Consider the following 17,148-nt stretch of genomic DNA (forward strand, 5'->3'; position numbering starts at 1 on the left):
TCATAGTACTTGGGAATAGGGGTGTGCAGACACAAGTAGAATCCAACATCTTTCCGTGTGCTCTGCTCTAAAAGGTAATGTAGGAAATGCTCTACCCTTTTTACACATTAATCAGAGAGGCAAAAAATCTTCCCTCAGATCCCAGAACTACTACTCCTTCATACCCAAGTGAGGTTTTATTCAGCAACAGAGGGGCCGTAATAACAAGATCCTTATGAGACTTTAGATACTCCCACGCAGAGGGGAGAAGAGGAGCAGCAGTTAAGCAGACAACTCCTGGCAGATGGGAGCGAGGATGGAAGTAGGCATGGAGAAATCACTGGAGGGAGCTGGGGACTGGGAAGGCAAAAACATTCCACAATACCAGTGGTCATGCAGGAAGATCTCAGGCTGTGCTGGAGAAAGAAGCAATGAAAGAATCCAGAAGAAAGAGAAAATTCAAGAAAATGGATCTCCAGGCAACAGGGGGGGAATGTCCCAATTTTGCTGTGACAATGGACTTACTTGCATCCCTCGACAGAAAAAGCAGCTGTCCCCTTGAGACACTAGTGCCCAACAGGCACTAGTTCAGTCTTTGCCATACATAAAAGCTTCAATATGAGTGTTAAATGAGTGTTAAACTTCATTCTTCCTCTCCCTCCATCAAAATCCCAGCTCCAAGCACAAAGCCCATGTATTTTACTCTGATATGCTGAATTTAACAGGCAGGCCAGCAACCAGGCAGAGGTGATGGTTATTACACACACACGCCCCCCAAAATACAAGTGTGGGGAAAGACCACAGACAGCTGGGATCACATCCTTTTACGTCTTTATTTGCCAGTTAAGATCCTTTTATTCCATCAATGCAAATATGCAGAACAGCAGGAAACCATGTTTTAAGCAGCACATACCAGTTGGCTGAGAATAAACTAACTACATTCCCCAAGCAATGTAAAAGTAACAATGCACATCATCTTCCAAAAGAAGAAACAAACAGATATTGCAGCCGAGAGGCACAGCAGGCAGCTTCCGTACAAAGTAGTTTGGCTATTTAAAATGCTAGAACCAGTCCTTGCCCATTTCTCCAACCCCACCCCCAAAAGTCCTAGTATAATTTAACCACTTTTTTTTTTTTTTGCTATCTACATAATATATAAAATATAAACTCTGTTTACTTATAACACTTACTTTTCTTGATAAATAACTCTTTAAAATATCTACTGTACATATGTCCATGCGTTGACATTATATATATATATATATATATAGCATTTATATATGTATGTATGTCTGAAAAACAATAAATATATACTTAATATTGTCACAGCAACAAACTGAACGTTTTCTTGTTTTCAAAATCAAATAAAAACAAGCCAGTGGGACAGAAAACAGTGAGTGTTGCTTGTGAAGCACAGCACAGCAGGGAGCTTTGATTCCTGCCCTGGCTGGGCACTTGGAATGTCCCATACTCAAGCAGTTGTGGTGTTCACCTATCCTGTAATGGACCCGTGTTAAAAGTCACTTCAAGCTGTAGCTGGCCACCCTGTATGCCACGTGTAACACAGACTGAGCAGGAGCTCGGTGGGTAACGAGGGAGGCTTGCCTCCAGGTTTGCAATGGAATGAGAAACAGGGCAGGGAAGTGAGTCCAATGGCCGATTAAAAAAAGGAAAACAAATACTGGACAGCACACAGCTGGAAGGTCATAAATAACCAAGGTAAACAAGTCAATAGAGTTAAGTGCTTTTAAAGATGATGGCTGGCATTGCTGCAAAAAGTGTCTTGATTATCTGTTGCTAACTCTGTGGAATGACTCAGTTTTGCCACTGCTACAAGAAGACACAAATGAAACCCAGAAGGCCAAATTCAGATGCTAAAAATGGGGTCACTGTAAGACACTGTGAAGGGTGCAGGTTCAGAGCTGAACCTGCCCAAGGGCAGCTAACTCAGTGAATGTCCTTAAACCAAAAGGATGAGATTTTTAAAGTATGGATTTAAAAATAAAAAACAACAGCAACCACAAAAAAAAAAAAAAAAAAAAAAAAAAAAAAAAAAAAAAAAAAAAAAAAACCACCCACCACACAAAACAAACCACACCCACCCCAAACAGTTAATTTCACACATGCCAAAACATAATAAATTATAGATTTTTAAAACCTTTCATTTCAAAACAGCATTCTTTAAAAATGAAACTTAATCCCAAATAAATAAATACCCTTATACAAACACGTGTCCAGTTTTGGATTGATCATAGCCATTCTGTTCATTCATTTTATGCAAAATGCTAAATAAAAGCTATTTCAGTCTGACCTGCATCAACACCCTTCTTTCCTCAACCCCAAGGCCTCAATCTGGCAGCTTCAAAAAAGACATTACTTGTTTGGAACTGTGGCTTCATACACTCATTAAGTCATGAGGTTTTGACATCAGTTCATGAATGCAGCATTATGTGTAGTCCCATTTACTTAAAAATTTCTTCTTTTCATGAGCAAATGGAAGTGGGCAGTTAAGGGGAAATTATTTTTATTGGACAGACTTCACTCAGCAGCTCAAGAAAAAGGAAATTTCAAAGCAGATAAGACTGCCAAATATTATTCGCTCACACTTCTCTAAAATTTACAAACTTTGCTCCCCACAAGTAACAACTTCCACAACAAAAAGAAACTACTGTCCTGAATAATCCTGCCATTTCACAACTAGCCCCAAATATCCAGAGATCAAAAGTCCAGTGCTGAGTTTCATGCATACGAAGGGTACATCACTGGGCCACTGGAACATCAAACCAGCATGGAGTATCTGCACAAAGCCAGAACTCTGGCTTGTAGATACAGAACTTAGCAGTGAATAGACTTCATAATGAGTGATATTTTATGCTGAAGGACATCAATAAAAGTCAAATACAAAAATTCCCAGCAAGAAGCTCCGTCATCACTCATTTCTGAATCTCTGCAAAAACAACATCAAGATACTATGTTTACCTTTCCCCATTAAATAAGATATGCCTTTTCTTGGTAGATCAGTGAGTCATTTAAAATTGTCTGGGTCTACTCCCCATTTGTATGGACACAAAAATAACCAAGAAATTGAATTGTCCTTGTGCTGTGACCACATACAGCAGAAAAGCCTCCTTTTTTTTGAATGACTGAACTTCCAGGACAGCTGTTCACTTCTACAGTCACTTTTTTGCAAGTTGTGGAAAAGAAGGGAACACTTAGTACAAAGTGGATAGTGCCTCTGATTGCTCAGTGCTGACTGGGCAGGGATTTCTCGTGCTTCCAGTCAAAGCAAGGGATGAGCTCCAGAGCAGCCCATCCTGAGCCGAAACTCATCGAGGCACGGCCCGATTCTCTCTTGTGCTGGCTGCACGGGTAAGGTCCCATCATCTCTTCTTGGCATTTTCTAACTACACAGCTGAAGTACTACGGATTTAACACGTGCATGGTACTAGATATAGGAAACCCCAAGCTCCTGTAGAGTTCTTATGCTTCCATGTAGGACTTCACGGAGATCAGCACTGAGGATGTGCACATCCAGCAGGAGTATGGGACAGATCCTGCCTCCCCAAGGACAGGGTCCCTTCTTGGGCCCCCACACAGAGCACAAAGCTGCTGCTGTTACCCTGAGGAAGTGCAGCCCTCACCCTGCACCAGCACATCCTCTCTGGACGGCAGGCACAGAGGCACCAGCCTGCAGACACCTTCCTGCTGCTCCCTGCTGCAGTCACCACCTCCCTTCGGGCACACTGAAGGAGTTCAGTTGTGCCCTGCTGTCACACAGCACAGGGCTGCCCTACCCCTGGTGTGAACCCCCAACGCAAATCCCATGGGAAATAAGACACCCTCTCCCAGCTGACTGTCGCAGCACTGGAATAGAGCCCTGCAGAGCAGCAAAGCTCACTCTTTGGCTCTTCCTGTCTTTGGCAACAGACAGCAACGATGGGTATCCCATGTGCACAGGTTGATGGCAAAGGAAACAGCCTCTCCAACAGCAGCCCCGGGAAAGAGGAATGAAATTTCTTAGCTAGTGTATGAACAAGTTCATTTGGGGGCTACTGTAAATTCCAGCAGTAGCTACAGTTTTGCTCTTAGGCCTGCACCAGTTTAGCAGCATTCATCTCAAACCTTGTGGCACAGCATTAAAAGTGCAATTCCAAACACATTTCCTGGGACGGTACCACTTCTGAGTTCTATCAAATATATCTCTGCTCTCTGCTGCCCAAATTCCTAAACCAAACTTGAACTCCAGAGGCTACTTAGGGCAAGTTCAATGTACTTTCAACTGTACCAAAGGAGCCGAGGGTTGGATGCTGCCAAGAAAAAACCCAGACTACAAAGAAACTATTTGTCAGAATGACAATACACATTCAATAAATAAACAATTCTTTCCTCCTCCAAGCCAGGTGGAAATTTAGTATGTTTACACTTGACACTGCAGCACCTTCACCTCCCAGAGAATTGAAAAACTGCTGTACAATCCTGAACGTATGCAGCTCCTGCTGCCATCCCAGTTAATGTAAGATAAATGTAGCATCTCTGTTGCCATCAGAAGAGGAGGCCCCACCCTGCCCCTGCCCTCTCTGGGCCATCCCAAGGAGCTGTACAAGATCTGACGCATCTGCAAGCCAGTACGGACAGCAGCATCAGATGTCTGTGTAACCAAAGCATTGGATTTTCTTTCTGCTGCATCAGTAGGTCTGCACAGAGGATGGATGATGCCTGTCACCTAAACCTTTGGACCTGGGACCAAGTTTGAGCTCAGCAGTACTATCCTTACTCACTGTGTCTCGCCTGTTCACTGCAGGGGCAGGGAAAAGGATTCCAACTGGCATCACAAACCCCAGGAAGACAGGGAAAAGAAGAAAACAGAGAGGAAACACAGCCAGCATATGTGAACCAAAATGAAGTGCAAAGACAGGAACAGCACCTCCAGCACAACTGCCAAACCACTGAGAAGCAAGATTTACAAACATGTTGGTCCATGTTCAGTTCCACTTTTGGATGATGTTTAACTAGACATGGTTAATTATCCACCAGGCTTGCATTCATGACTTGAACTCTTTTCAGTAAATGGGTTTTGCTTCACCGTATGAAAACCCTCTTGCTCCCTTTGGGGGTAATTCTATTTTTAGGAGAGAGGTAGGTGATTTCTTGATCAAATCCTCTCTTCTGTGTTCCTTACTTTTCAGGGCAGGAACTGGATAGCATGGTATACACCATGACAGTTACAATAGGAAATTCCTATTGGCACAGATACTACCTCTGGAATTCTCAGAGAAACCCACTTTAAAGAAAAGCAACCAAACTTGTCAAGGGCTGCTTCCAAGAAGGAATGATGAAGCCTTGCCTGAGGTTTTAGCAGAAACAGCCCCAGAGAGAGTTGCTAGAACTGGCAGAACAACATGGACAGAAACAATTCTCCCCTAGGGCGCGGTTTTGCAGCATTACATTATTCCTTCATCAGTCACACCATTACACTTTGGGGACTATTTAATGTAAGGTCACACATATGCTATTGAAATATTAAGCACGCATGAATAATTTTGGGCTCGGGGTCAAGTTTTCTAACTTCAGCCACATCAAAATTTAGAAGCCAAAATTCTCAGCAAAGAGGGAAGACAGGCATTTCCAGTGGGCACCTCTTTCTATATTAATCCTCGAGTGAACTGAGTCAGCCTTTGGAGAGCTCCCTCTGCATTGACTGCTGTGCTCTTGCTGATCAGAGCAAGACATCTGACTCTGAGCTGACTAAAGCCAGATAATATGAACAACACTATTGATGCCCTCCTGTTCAAAAACATATTTTCTCTTTAGACTTACTGCTCATCCCAATTTTCTCTTATTTCCCCTAGTCAAAATTAACAAAAAACCTTGAAAAAGTTTTTCTCAAGTTTAATATGATTTAGTGCTATATGCTTGTGTTCTACTTTTTTACTATCTGAACTGCTGTAAACACATCAGCACTGGAGCAGCTTTACACAGAAAAACAGTATCCCTGTTTACTGGGATAAATCATGTGCCTTTCACTATATTCTTTCAAGAAGATATTCTCAAAAGAACAATTATTTCAAGACTGCTATCTAAAATATTAAAAAGAAGAACAGGACAAACACAGCAAAAGAGTTTGTCCACCCCTGCACTGGTGACAGGGAAGGATTAATACAGTACCAGTAGCTGGCCACTTTAAGGAGGTGAGGAGGCTGGGGGGTCCTATGTAATTTTTTTTTCTTGTAAATAGATAGAAAATTTTCTCATCCCTTTTGCTTTTCACTCACACTCACCACTTGGTGGAGGTGAGGACTGAGGGATGTGAAATGACTTGTTGGTGTGCATCTCTCAAGTGCGAGTTCACAGTGGTTTAAAAGAACACTGCTTATCTAAACACAGCATGTTTTTGGGTTATATTCTTACTTTCCCACCTAAAACCAAAATGCACAACGAGTTCACTCAAAAGTCAGTCCCAAACACAGGAAATTTTGTGCAAATCTTTGTAAGACTAGCCTGAGTTCGGCTGTATAGCAAACCCCATTGTCATTACTGTGTCATGCCTCATGAAGGTTTTCCACCACCCATTTTAATCCGCAAACCTGTAACACTGACGCTTACCGGAGCTCACAGAAGACCCTCCCTCCCCAAATACCTGGGCATATGCACTGTGGTTGAGGACTGCTTTGTTTTAAAAGCTACGCATTTTCCTATTTAATTGTGCTTAAAAAAAAAAAAAGCAAAAAACCAAAACCAAACCAAAAATAACTACTAAACCAACACAGAGAAGCGCCTAACAGGCTGTATGAAAAGTGAGCTGCCAAGATTTTCTGAATCCTGCAACACTTCACATCAAGTCCTGTTATTCTGTGTGTTGGTTGGAGGTGTAGTAATACAGCATGGTGGTGTCAGCTGTCATGGTAGGAACCATTCATGTCAGACACTACAGAAAATTCAACGACATGACAGTACCTTCACAGCCCTCTGGTAGGTAAGGAAAATTTAAAAGGATCTTCCCAACCTTTCACAGTAAACACAATTGGATAATCTAAAGCACCTGCAAGCAGGGGATGAGTCCGTGATATATCTTTGCAATCAGCCAGCCAATACTGTTACTAAAACAGTTGAGTTTATCAGCTCTTAAGTCTCCTGTCCGGTTTGAGCATTTCAAAGGACCGTATCAGTTTGGCATTTAGCTGCCAACAGATTTAATCGATCCAGACACTGTGTTTCCTTCTCCTGTATCCTCAGCTGTTTCTAAGACCTTTCCAAGCCCTTCACAGGGGCTGAATTACCATCTCCTTCAAGAGCTTTCTGGTTCCTATTCTTTCCTAGGAGCTCAGAGGAGCTAGCAGTACAGAGACATCCTGCTCTTCCGCATGGCTTCGCTGATCAAGTATGCCGGGCTCAGTTCTGGCTCCTCAGTCATGATTGAAATGTTCTGCCACTCCCCCAGCTGGTTTGACTTTTTAATGGTGTCCACCACACACAGGGCGTACAGACAGTCGTCAAAAGTGGCGGCCATCGTAAGGGGCCTCCCGTCCCAGGTCCTCCTGTCGTCCTGGTCCTCAAAGGCCTGCCGGACAGCCTGGACCATCTTAATGGTGCCCCGCAGGTAGGGGGATGGGATGTCACTGAAGGCTTTCTCCGGAAGCAAGGAGTTGCTGACCGGCGTGGAGTCCTTCAGCAGAAGCTCCCGCTGAGGAGAGCTGTTGCTCTGTCCGTAGAGATCAGTGCCTATCACGGTGAGTCGTCCCGCCGAGCCCACCACGATGATGTCCTGTTTGAACTCCCCCGGGATGTTGAAGTTGAGCGTCACCGTGCAGCACACGCCCCCTTCCAGGACCATCTGAAACGTACAGAAGTCATCGCTGGTGATCTGCCGGATGCCCTTGATGTGGTCCGTCTGCTTCACAAAGGTCTTGAGCAACCCGTGCACCTTCACGGCCTTCTGGCTGGTGAGGAAGGTCAGCAGGTCGATGATGTAGGTGCCGACCGAGTGCAAGCCCCCGCCTCCCATCAGGTCATCGCAGCTCCAGTTGTACTTCTTGCCCAGCAGGCTCCCACTGTGGACCTGCACCTCGCACACCAGCAGCTCCCCCACGTAACCTTCCTGGATCAGCTGCTTCATCTTCACGAAAGCAGGCAGGAAGCGCAAAACGTTCCCCATGATGCTCATGAGCTTTGGGTAATAGTGAGCCGCAGTCATCATCCTAAAGGCATCCAGGGGAGTCGCCGTTCGGTCACAGATGACGTTCTTCCCGATGCCTGAAAAACAGTGGGGGGGAAAAAAAAGAAAAGTCAACAAAAAATTATTGATGGAGTAAGCTGAAAGCCTCGAGGCTATTCATACAGACCAAGCCAAGGAGAAAGACCCGTAAAAGAAAAACACCATATTGAAATGTTTTCAAGGCACAAAGACCCACTCTGGCATGCTTCCAAAATACATGTAAGAATTTCTTAAGCACCGCAGTGAAAATTTATTCCTTTTGATTTTCAAAATGTACTCCTGTCTAAAATGAGCTCAAAGGTGAGGGCTTGAACAGAAAAAAAGTCATCTCCCTTCTGGGAGCAGGTATGAAACCAATCACCCACCTCAGCCATCTCACAGACATCTCTTCTGTGACAACCTGCCCGTCTGCAGGGGCTTCTGTGAGCTGAATCTGAGGTTCAGATTCAAATCCCTGAAGGGTATGAATGACACAAGTGCATGTATTTAGTAACTTAACACAGGTACACTGAAAAGCCTGGCTTTGTCTTCTCAGTACTCTTGTCTCTCCCTCTTTCCTGCTCAGACTGTTTTAAGGGGCTCTGAGGAGAGGAGGAGAAGTACTGGGCTTGCTGCTTAATTTAAAATGAAGAAATTGCTTCTCACTCATAAATGCCACGCTATTCTGACAATGGCACTCAAGTGCTTTTGAAGCAGTTCTGCTGAAATGTCAGCAGCGCATCCATGGTGCCAAGGGAGAATCTTGATTGCTCTAAAACAGGTCAAATGTAGCTGTGACAATCTGTTCCCTCGTGGAATTGTCCATATGGCACACTGTTTACTGAAGCTGGCATGACAGTCCCCTTTTATCTGGTCATCAAGGTGTGCAACTGAATGCAGTGCACGCTAAATAACAGGCTTATTACTGATTTCTCCTCCTCAAATACTTTCAGTCTGTATCCACACACATATAGTGAGAGTCTCCGGGTTCCTTCTTAGTTGCATACAGACTTTTTTTTATGCTTCATGATCAATATTAGGTGAGCTGTGGAACACTATGGATATAAACTAAGACACTATATAAGGTCACTGGCTAGAGAGCCTTGGGCTACAGATGGGCGTGGCACGTAAAACAGCTGAATTTGGGTCCTTGCTGATGGATAAATGTCCAGATGAATAAATGTGGCTACTTGATAAATCACATTGTATTTTCATTCCTGTTCCCTTCACGTAAAAAAAAAAAAAAATCCCTTTTTCTTTGAAGAGCTGTTCAAGTATAAAATTTTACATGTTTTGGAGCTGTTTGGATGAAGTCATATAAATACAGACAGATGGCAGGGATCTATCTGAGCCTACTTACATGAATATTTAACAGCCTGACTGGAAGAAGAAGGGGGTCACAGTCCAAACATTCAATAACTAGCTTATCCACACTGCTTATTCCTAGTCTTTGTCTGCTGCTATTTGAGTAGCTGAAACTGGAGGGAGGGTGGGCTGTCATTGCTGAAGTGGCAGTCACATCCAGTTAAAGGGACAAGAAGGGAAAGATCTTTCTTCAACTAGCTCCCATTTACCTTCTCCTAAATCAGATAGGTAGGTCTCATCTTTACAGACAGCTATTGGTGACTGAGTTGACATTTTCAACCTAATAGCACTTCTTCTCCTGCCCCTGAATAATTTTTTGCTCCATCTGTTTGACATTGGAGAAAGCATTCATTGACCTGCCCTGTATTCCTCTAACTGGTAACTCCAACTATGCCACTAGATACAGATCTCTAGTGTAACAGTCCTTGAGTTACAAGGACTCTTTGCAGAAAGATTTTAGCCTGGCAAATAGTTATCAAAATAAGGGAAATCTTGGACAAAACATCCCTAAAGTCAAACCTTTCTGAAATAGCAATTCTCCCCACAAAGAACCAATATATACTACCTCATTATCTGACCTGCTCACCACTGATCCACAAAAGCATCACGTTCTGCTCCAGTTCAGCATGCACCGTTCTGCCTCACAGATGCCTGCCACATTTTATCTGAGGTCTGAACAGGCACTGTGTCTCAAGATATGCAGCTCTACACATATACTTGCTGGGAAAAGGATCTGTGTTCATGAGGAACTGCAGCCTGGAGACAATCTTTTTGCTGCGTGTTCCGTGCCATGCATGGCGGGGGTCAGTCCTTCACTGTGTGGGGCAAGGAGTACTTGGGATTGCAACATCTGAGTAGGAAATTATGATTATTAATATGAAAGAGAAGTCTATGGGTTTTTACATTCCATACACTCAAGAAAAATTACCACTGGGATCAGTGTAACTCAGGCACATGTGCAGAGGAAAGGGAAGAGCCCTAAATATTTATACGGGGACAGGGAGAAGTTGAAGTTTTAAAATTACTCCTTCCACCATTTCAACCTTTTTGGAAAGGTTGAAGCCTTCTAATTTCAGCAAATCCAAAATGCAAATGTTCTGAGAGACTTTCTGTCTCTGTGCATATGCTGATAATACATGCTGTGCTCTCATCCCTGCCAGGGATTTAAACCGATATTTGCTTGATGCCCAGAAAGCTTTTATATGCTATTAACGCTTGTGCAGTTCTTTCAGCATGACACTTATCAGTGCTTGAGTCTGTGTGCACTACAGATCTTTGTCTCCTCCGTAGCTGCAAATCTGCAAGCAGCCACATTAGCTTTCTGGAAGCAGGGAGAGAACATGAAAGGTTCGCTTAATTTAATTTAGAGAAATACTCTGGTGTGTTTATGCAACCAGAATGAGAAAAAGGTGGATCAAAACACCATTTTTCTCCTCTCTTCCCTCCGCTCCTCAAAAGGAGAAGGAAGAAAAGGCACCTTCCCTTGGAGCCATTCTCTATAGCAGCATCAGGCAGAGCAGAGAGCAGTTTGCAAGCCAAGTCTCCCTTCCCAACACTGTCTCACAGAATGGCATGCTCTGACTGCAGGTGCTGCAGGGGGCTTCTCTGGGAACTGACCCCCTTCTATAGTCTGGGGCTGTGGTCTAATCCTCTCCGCTTTTGGACAAGACTCTAAGGATAAACTGTTACTGTCTGTCATTCTACCAGCGCGTTTTGCTGTTTCACATGCCTTTGAAAATCACACCACGACGGATAGCAAAAAATTTCATTAATTACATAAAAGCAGGGAAGTGAGCCAGCTTGTTTCAGCAAGGAAGTGAAATACATTTGTCCATGCTGAGAAGCAACACACTTGGATAAATCCCATCCTGTGGAAGAATACACACCCCTTCCACCCGTATCAAGAAAGCTGGTACACAGTGCTACAGTTCTTAACCAGGCAACTTCAGAGCGTTGATTTCTTGACTTCTCAGGTAAAACGAAGAAGACAAATATTTTAAACACATGTCAGTCTTTTTGAGGGCTCCACACAGGCTTCACCCCGGCCTCCCTGCTTGGCGGTGCTCTAGAAAGAGGGTGGTGCCAGGCAGGGGCTGACACTCCGTGGGATTTCTCTCACACGGCACAGCATTGGGGAAGGCTCACTGCCAGCCAGCCCAAGTCCAAAGCCGAAGGTGGGAAACACATCTCCTACCAAGGCTCATAAAATGCATCCCCAAGCCAAACCTTAACAACTTTGGTACCAGTCTGCATTTTTTTAAGAAGGTTATTGAAGAACACTGTTTTTCTCTGAAGAACCAGATGTCTAACCAACTCTCTAAAGTAGCTGAGCAAATAGAAAAAAAAAAAGTCTGTGCTGTCATTGGTGATACCATTCAAGTTAAGATCTCTCTAGCACTTCATGTTGCAAAGTTAAATCATAACTATGCTCTAATGGCCTGTCACCCACCTAACAGTATTTAATTCTGTCAGGAAGCCACGTGATTTATTTGCATTCCTCAGTCTTCATTTTAAAAAGGGAAAGTCCTTGTGAACTGGAGATAAGCCCAGAAGTGAGTGGTGAGTAGATACTGTCCAGGGTAGTAGTATTTACATTTTTTTCCATGTTAGTGCAGGGAAAGAGCTACAGTAAGAATTTAATTACCAACTTTGCAATTCCTGGAATTTGCATCTCTTCACTTTACAGACAATTCAAGCTCCTTGGCTACCAGCAGCCCAAGTTTCTTTGTCCCTGTATCATCCCTGTGCTGCACAGCCTGAAAATGAGCAGAATTCCTGGGCTCACAGCACAGGGAAGGTAGAACGGCTGTAACCAGCACAGGCATCATCGATTCTGAAACCTGCAACCTCAGCCTTTTTTCCCATCTGCTCTGATTGTTTCAGACAAGGAGAGAAACACTTTCACATAAAAAAACCTCCAACTAATTAAAAAAAAACAAGTGTCCACTACTGAACTGAAGTAAGACTAGCCCTCTATCTATCCATCTAACATGAGGCCCCAATACAATATTTTCTCCTCCTCCTATTCAAAAGAAAATCAAAAAGGGCTCCATTTGGAGTCTGGGCATATAATCAAATCCTTCACTGGCACCAGAAAGATTCATTAGTTAGCAATTGCTACCTATTGCTCTTTGTCAGGATGGGGGAGTGAGAGAGACAGAAATGAAAAATAAGGCTTTGGTGAACTGAGCTAAATTTGTCAGCAGAAAAATAAATCTCTGCAAGCGAGATGTACTGTCAACATTCAAAGGACAGTCTGATGGTTTCAGAAAATACTGGAGTGGTGAAAAAGCACATTTATCAGGTTGCTTCAAAGAGATGACTTAAAATTATAAAATTATACTATGTTTTTCAAACACTTTTTGTTTTTTAAAAGCAACTAATACAAGACTGTATTCCAAATGGTAACAATCCCCATTATCATTAATAAATATACAATAAATAAATACAGGTAAGTTTTTCTTCTCAGAGTTTCACCACTGCAGCTGCTCTTGCTGCCTTTGGATCCTATGCAAAATCAGAGGAAGACCTTTCCCTGGGAGTTAATCAAAAACCACGGTCGAAATAAATGGCCTAAATCAAAAGACACTACTTCTCATTTAAATGACAAATACCCAGCAGCTTGTTCTTCTGCACATGTGTACACACACTGTCAGCTCTGGGGCTGTGCACAGAAACCATCTTAGAAACTATGTAAGGCACTGGAGCCAGCCTGTGGTTCCCTACAGCTAAACTGGTCTTTGATACAAACTGTGTATCTATCAGTATATAACAATGACCTTGGAAATCCTCATTTATTTGAACCATTCCCTTCTATCCCTTTCTTTGGAATTTAGAAAAAATACAATATTTGGAGGCTTAATTTTGCCAGGACCTGTAAAAAAACCTCTCAGTTATCTTATCAACTCATTCCAATATTTAAACAGTCTGAAGAAAACCAGAAGCTGGTAATGAAGTTCTCTTTTCTTTCTGAGTTCACCACTCCCTGGAAAACCCAGGAGAGTTAAGAGATCTGAGCTATAACCATGCTAAACCACTGGCTACAGAGAAGACACACAGACTAAAAGAAGCTGACATTATTTTTTCTGTTTCAAAAGTGTCCTCATGATAACCACACAGTCAAAGTCCCTTTTGTATAAAGCTAGAGCCAATAATTTGGTACTATTTGATATTTCTAGCAGATCTGAGAGACACAAAACACAGAGAACACCTCTTTGGAAACTGAATGCAGATACAGAATTCAAAACCAGAAGCTCATACAGCTATTCATTTTCCAGTTTTGATAGCTGGGGTGGCTCAGAGATACAGCAATGATATAGCCAGTTCAGCCTGCCATAAACCTCTGGCACTATAAACAACAGTTCTCTAATCTACTCTTCAATCATTGCAATATTATTTGCTGAGCAGTACCCTCTCCTTATTACAGCTCTGCAAAGGCGTCCTGCCTCCCTCACCTGCAGACGACTGCTACAAGAGTACCTTGGTCCCTTCTGTCAGCAGCAGGCAATGCCCTGACCTCAGGCACAGCTTCCAAATGGCATCTCCATTTGTGGAGATGTGCTGCCTTCACTTGGCTCTGTTGACACAAAACTGCTGTAAGGACAGGAGGGATATTGTGCTCATTAATACAAAGCTCATCTGCATGTTGGAGCAGTGGAAAGGGACTGGCAACATGGGCATCAGGTTGAAGTCCACAGTCCTTCTTCCCTCCCGGGGCTCCCTAGGGAATCCAAGGTGGCCACTGGAGTCACTCCAGATGAGCAAGCATCAGCAGAAATCCAGCAGAGAAAAGCAGGAAGGTGGCTGAGTAAACAAGGAAAGGCAAAGGAGAGGGAGCTGGAAGTAAAAAGACTCCCAAGGTGGAAAGAAAGGCACTTCAAAGGGCTGGTGCAAAAACCCAGAGGTGCTTCTGCCAATCCAGGAGCTGCAAAGCCAGCCCTAATGATATCAGAAAAATCCCCACTGATTGGAGGCTCATCCTGAAAGGATCACCTTCAGTCCAATTTTTTGTAAGCCCTGCCAGCACCTTTTCTGCAAAAGAAAGAAACAATGGAGGAGAAAGATTTCAGAGAAAATTAGCATCCCTCTCTATCCAGAGACTGGACAGGAGGGAGGGACAATTAAGAAAAAATATCTGTGTTAAAATATGTGTATGAATTAAGCTGTTGCCCAACAGTACATCAGCCTAGAGAAATGCAATCCTGGGACAGGCTATTCTATGGAGCTGATACTATTTCCTGATGCATTACATGTGGAGATGTGTGAAACACATACTGCACAGTGGCTAAAAGCTTTTGAATCCCTCAGAAAGAGTAGGGAGAGCCGTGTATAATAGATATGCAGGAAGAGTGGAAAACCTGATAGAAGGCTGCTCTGTTCTGGGAAATGAGGAATGATGTCTGGGCCATCTGAAAAAAAATCACTCAGGTGATTTGAAAACCTTTTCACATGGGAGGAGGATTTTTAATAATAGGTAGATGTGTCTTCGCTCTTATGAGATGCTGCTGCCATCGATCTTGTGATACAGTAATGATCACAGTTAGAATAAAAACAATAGTTACTTTTATTGTATTCAGTGCATGATCTGTCATTCAGTTCTTGAGTGGCATGAAAAATACATTTATTTCAATCAGTACATCTGCCTGGGAAAATTGATGGCATGACAATGTTTCTCCAAAAAAACCTTATTTAAGAAAACTTTTGACAAGGAAATAAATCTGGATGATGAATGCCTAACAAGATTGGCTTTAGTCACAGCTCTAACGTGGGCCAAGACAATCTTTGTTAATCACAGATATGCATAGTTGTTGCAAAAAACCAAGTTACTACAGCACAGTGAGTCACAGCTCACGATCTGATTCATACTAACAGGCCATGTGTGTATTCCTAGTCCGCTGTAATCGTGAAGGAAAATAACAGTGACTGAAGGGACTTGTTTTCCTTCGCGACTGAAACAGACAGCGACTGCGCACAGGCAGTAATACGCTGCCCTGCTGATGAGCAACAGCTCATCTGGCCACAGCAAACCAACAGCTTACAGAGATTTTACAAACCCTACACCTCTTCCTCTGCATCAAAAGAACACATATACTGTTAAATTTTACAGTCAACTGGGATGAAGTGCATTTCACAAATATTAGATGAGAAATATTTGTACAGTAAGAACACACATACATGAACTGTGCAACCCTAAAGCCAGAGCCTCAGTTCACTTATGGCTCTGGTCCATCACAATATAATTCCAGTTTTTAGGCTGGTTTATCCTCACTGATGTAACTTATTTTTCACACAACTCCTTTGAAAACAAAACTTAAACATTCAGATACACTGGGGGAAAAAAAGCTGTTTGTGAGCATCTCTGCCTTGGCTGCCCTCTAATCATAGGCTAAACCAAACTTCACTCAAGCGACTGCATGCACGATGAGACAAAAACCTGCAAAGGTACCTTGGTGCTGGTGCCATGTGAGCATCACCCCCAGCGACAACTCAGGTGTCACCCAGCTAACGAGACACACGCAGCTCACGTGTGCAGGGCCAGACCTGCGGTCAGGCTGAACAGGTAAGAGAGTTACCAAGAACTGGGAGCTCACAGCAGTGATTGCAACGCAGCTAGCAGTCTGTGATCCCCTTCAAACAAACTGAAAGACAAGGAATTGCCTTGTCTTGGGAAAAAACAAACAAACAAACAAACAAACAAAACTATGCTGGGTTCTTTGTAGATAGCTTCTGAGGTGTGGTGCCTAGGCTGGGAAAATACCCCTGCAGACTCCAAAAGATTATAATGATGCCTGCAGGTAAGGAAGTGACACCTAAGCAGAACCAGGACGGTTCATGAGAATGAGAGAAGACTGTAATGATGATATCAATTTTCATTATGTCCTAATACTACATTAATTTTATTTGCACAGAGGTAGTCATTAGGGTTATGGACTGGGGCCGTGTCTGTGCATATATTACAGTAGATATTAATGTTGCTGTGTCAGTGTTCATGGCATTTGAAATAGATGCATTCCCTCCTTGCTTGACAAAGGACTCATATTTGCTTCATAGGAAAGTTTCAGGTAGTCCTGCAAGGAGCAGGGATTTGGACCCAATGTTCCTTATGGGTCCCTTTCAACTTGAGATATTCTAAGATTCTGTGATATAGAACTTCTGCTTCAAAGACTGTATGTGCTGACTTGAAGGTAACTTTCCTAGTAAGTCCTTATAAATTTCTGAGTGTTTATTCTGTTTGGCGAGTTGGGGCCTTTGATTTGGCACTATAAAGTTTCTGCATCACTCAATCCATGAGCAGTGTGCTAAAGAGCAAGCAAAGCAAGCAAGACTTGCGTTCCTGCGTATGCCAGCACACTTTGCAAGGCAAAGCAAAATTCTCTAACCCTTTCCTAACACGGGCTAGAGCTTGATTCCTGGTTTACAGCCCACCTGGCATGCCATTCTCATCTCTTCTATATAGGCACTTATACAAATAGCAGTACTGGAGACTGAAATAAATGAAGTACTTAGTAATTTTTAACTGCTTAAAAACTTTTAACTGCTGGGAAATCTAGAGAAGGTGCAAATACACCCTGACAAACCAGCTACTTGTGCACACCACAGGGAAATGCTTCAGG

General features: G+C 43.1%; 1 protein-coding gene across 1 annotated transcript in view; it reads right to left on the reverse strand.

Annotated features, from left to right (window-relative positions):
* Positions 1-793: 793 nt before the first annotated feature.
* The window catches only part of GFOD1 (Gfo/Idh/MocA-like oxidoreductase domain containing 1), a 71,866-nt gene continuing 55,511 nt past the window's right edge, over positions 794-17,148 (reverse strand). The window contains exon 2 of the mRNA XM_040073736.2: positions 794-8,229. Coding sequence (XP_039929670.1) covers positions 7,310-8,229 — 920 coding nt within the window. The 3' untranslated portion in view covers positions 794-7,309. The remainder of the gene's footprint in view (positions 8,230-17,148) is intronic.

The sequence above is a fragment of the Hirundo rustica genome, chromosome 1 (genome assembly GCF_015227805.2).
Source record: "Hirundo rustica isolate bHirRus1 chromosome 1, bHirRus1.pri.v3, whole genome shotgun sequence".
Lineage (NCBI taxonomy): Eukaryota > Metazoa > Chordata > Aves > Passeriformes > Hirundinidae > Hirundo > Hirundo rustica.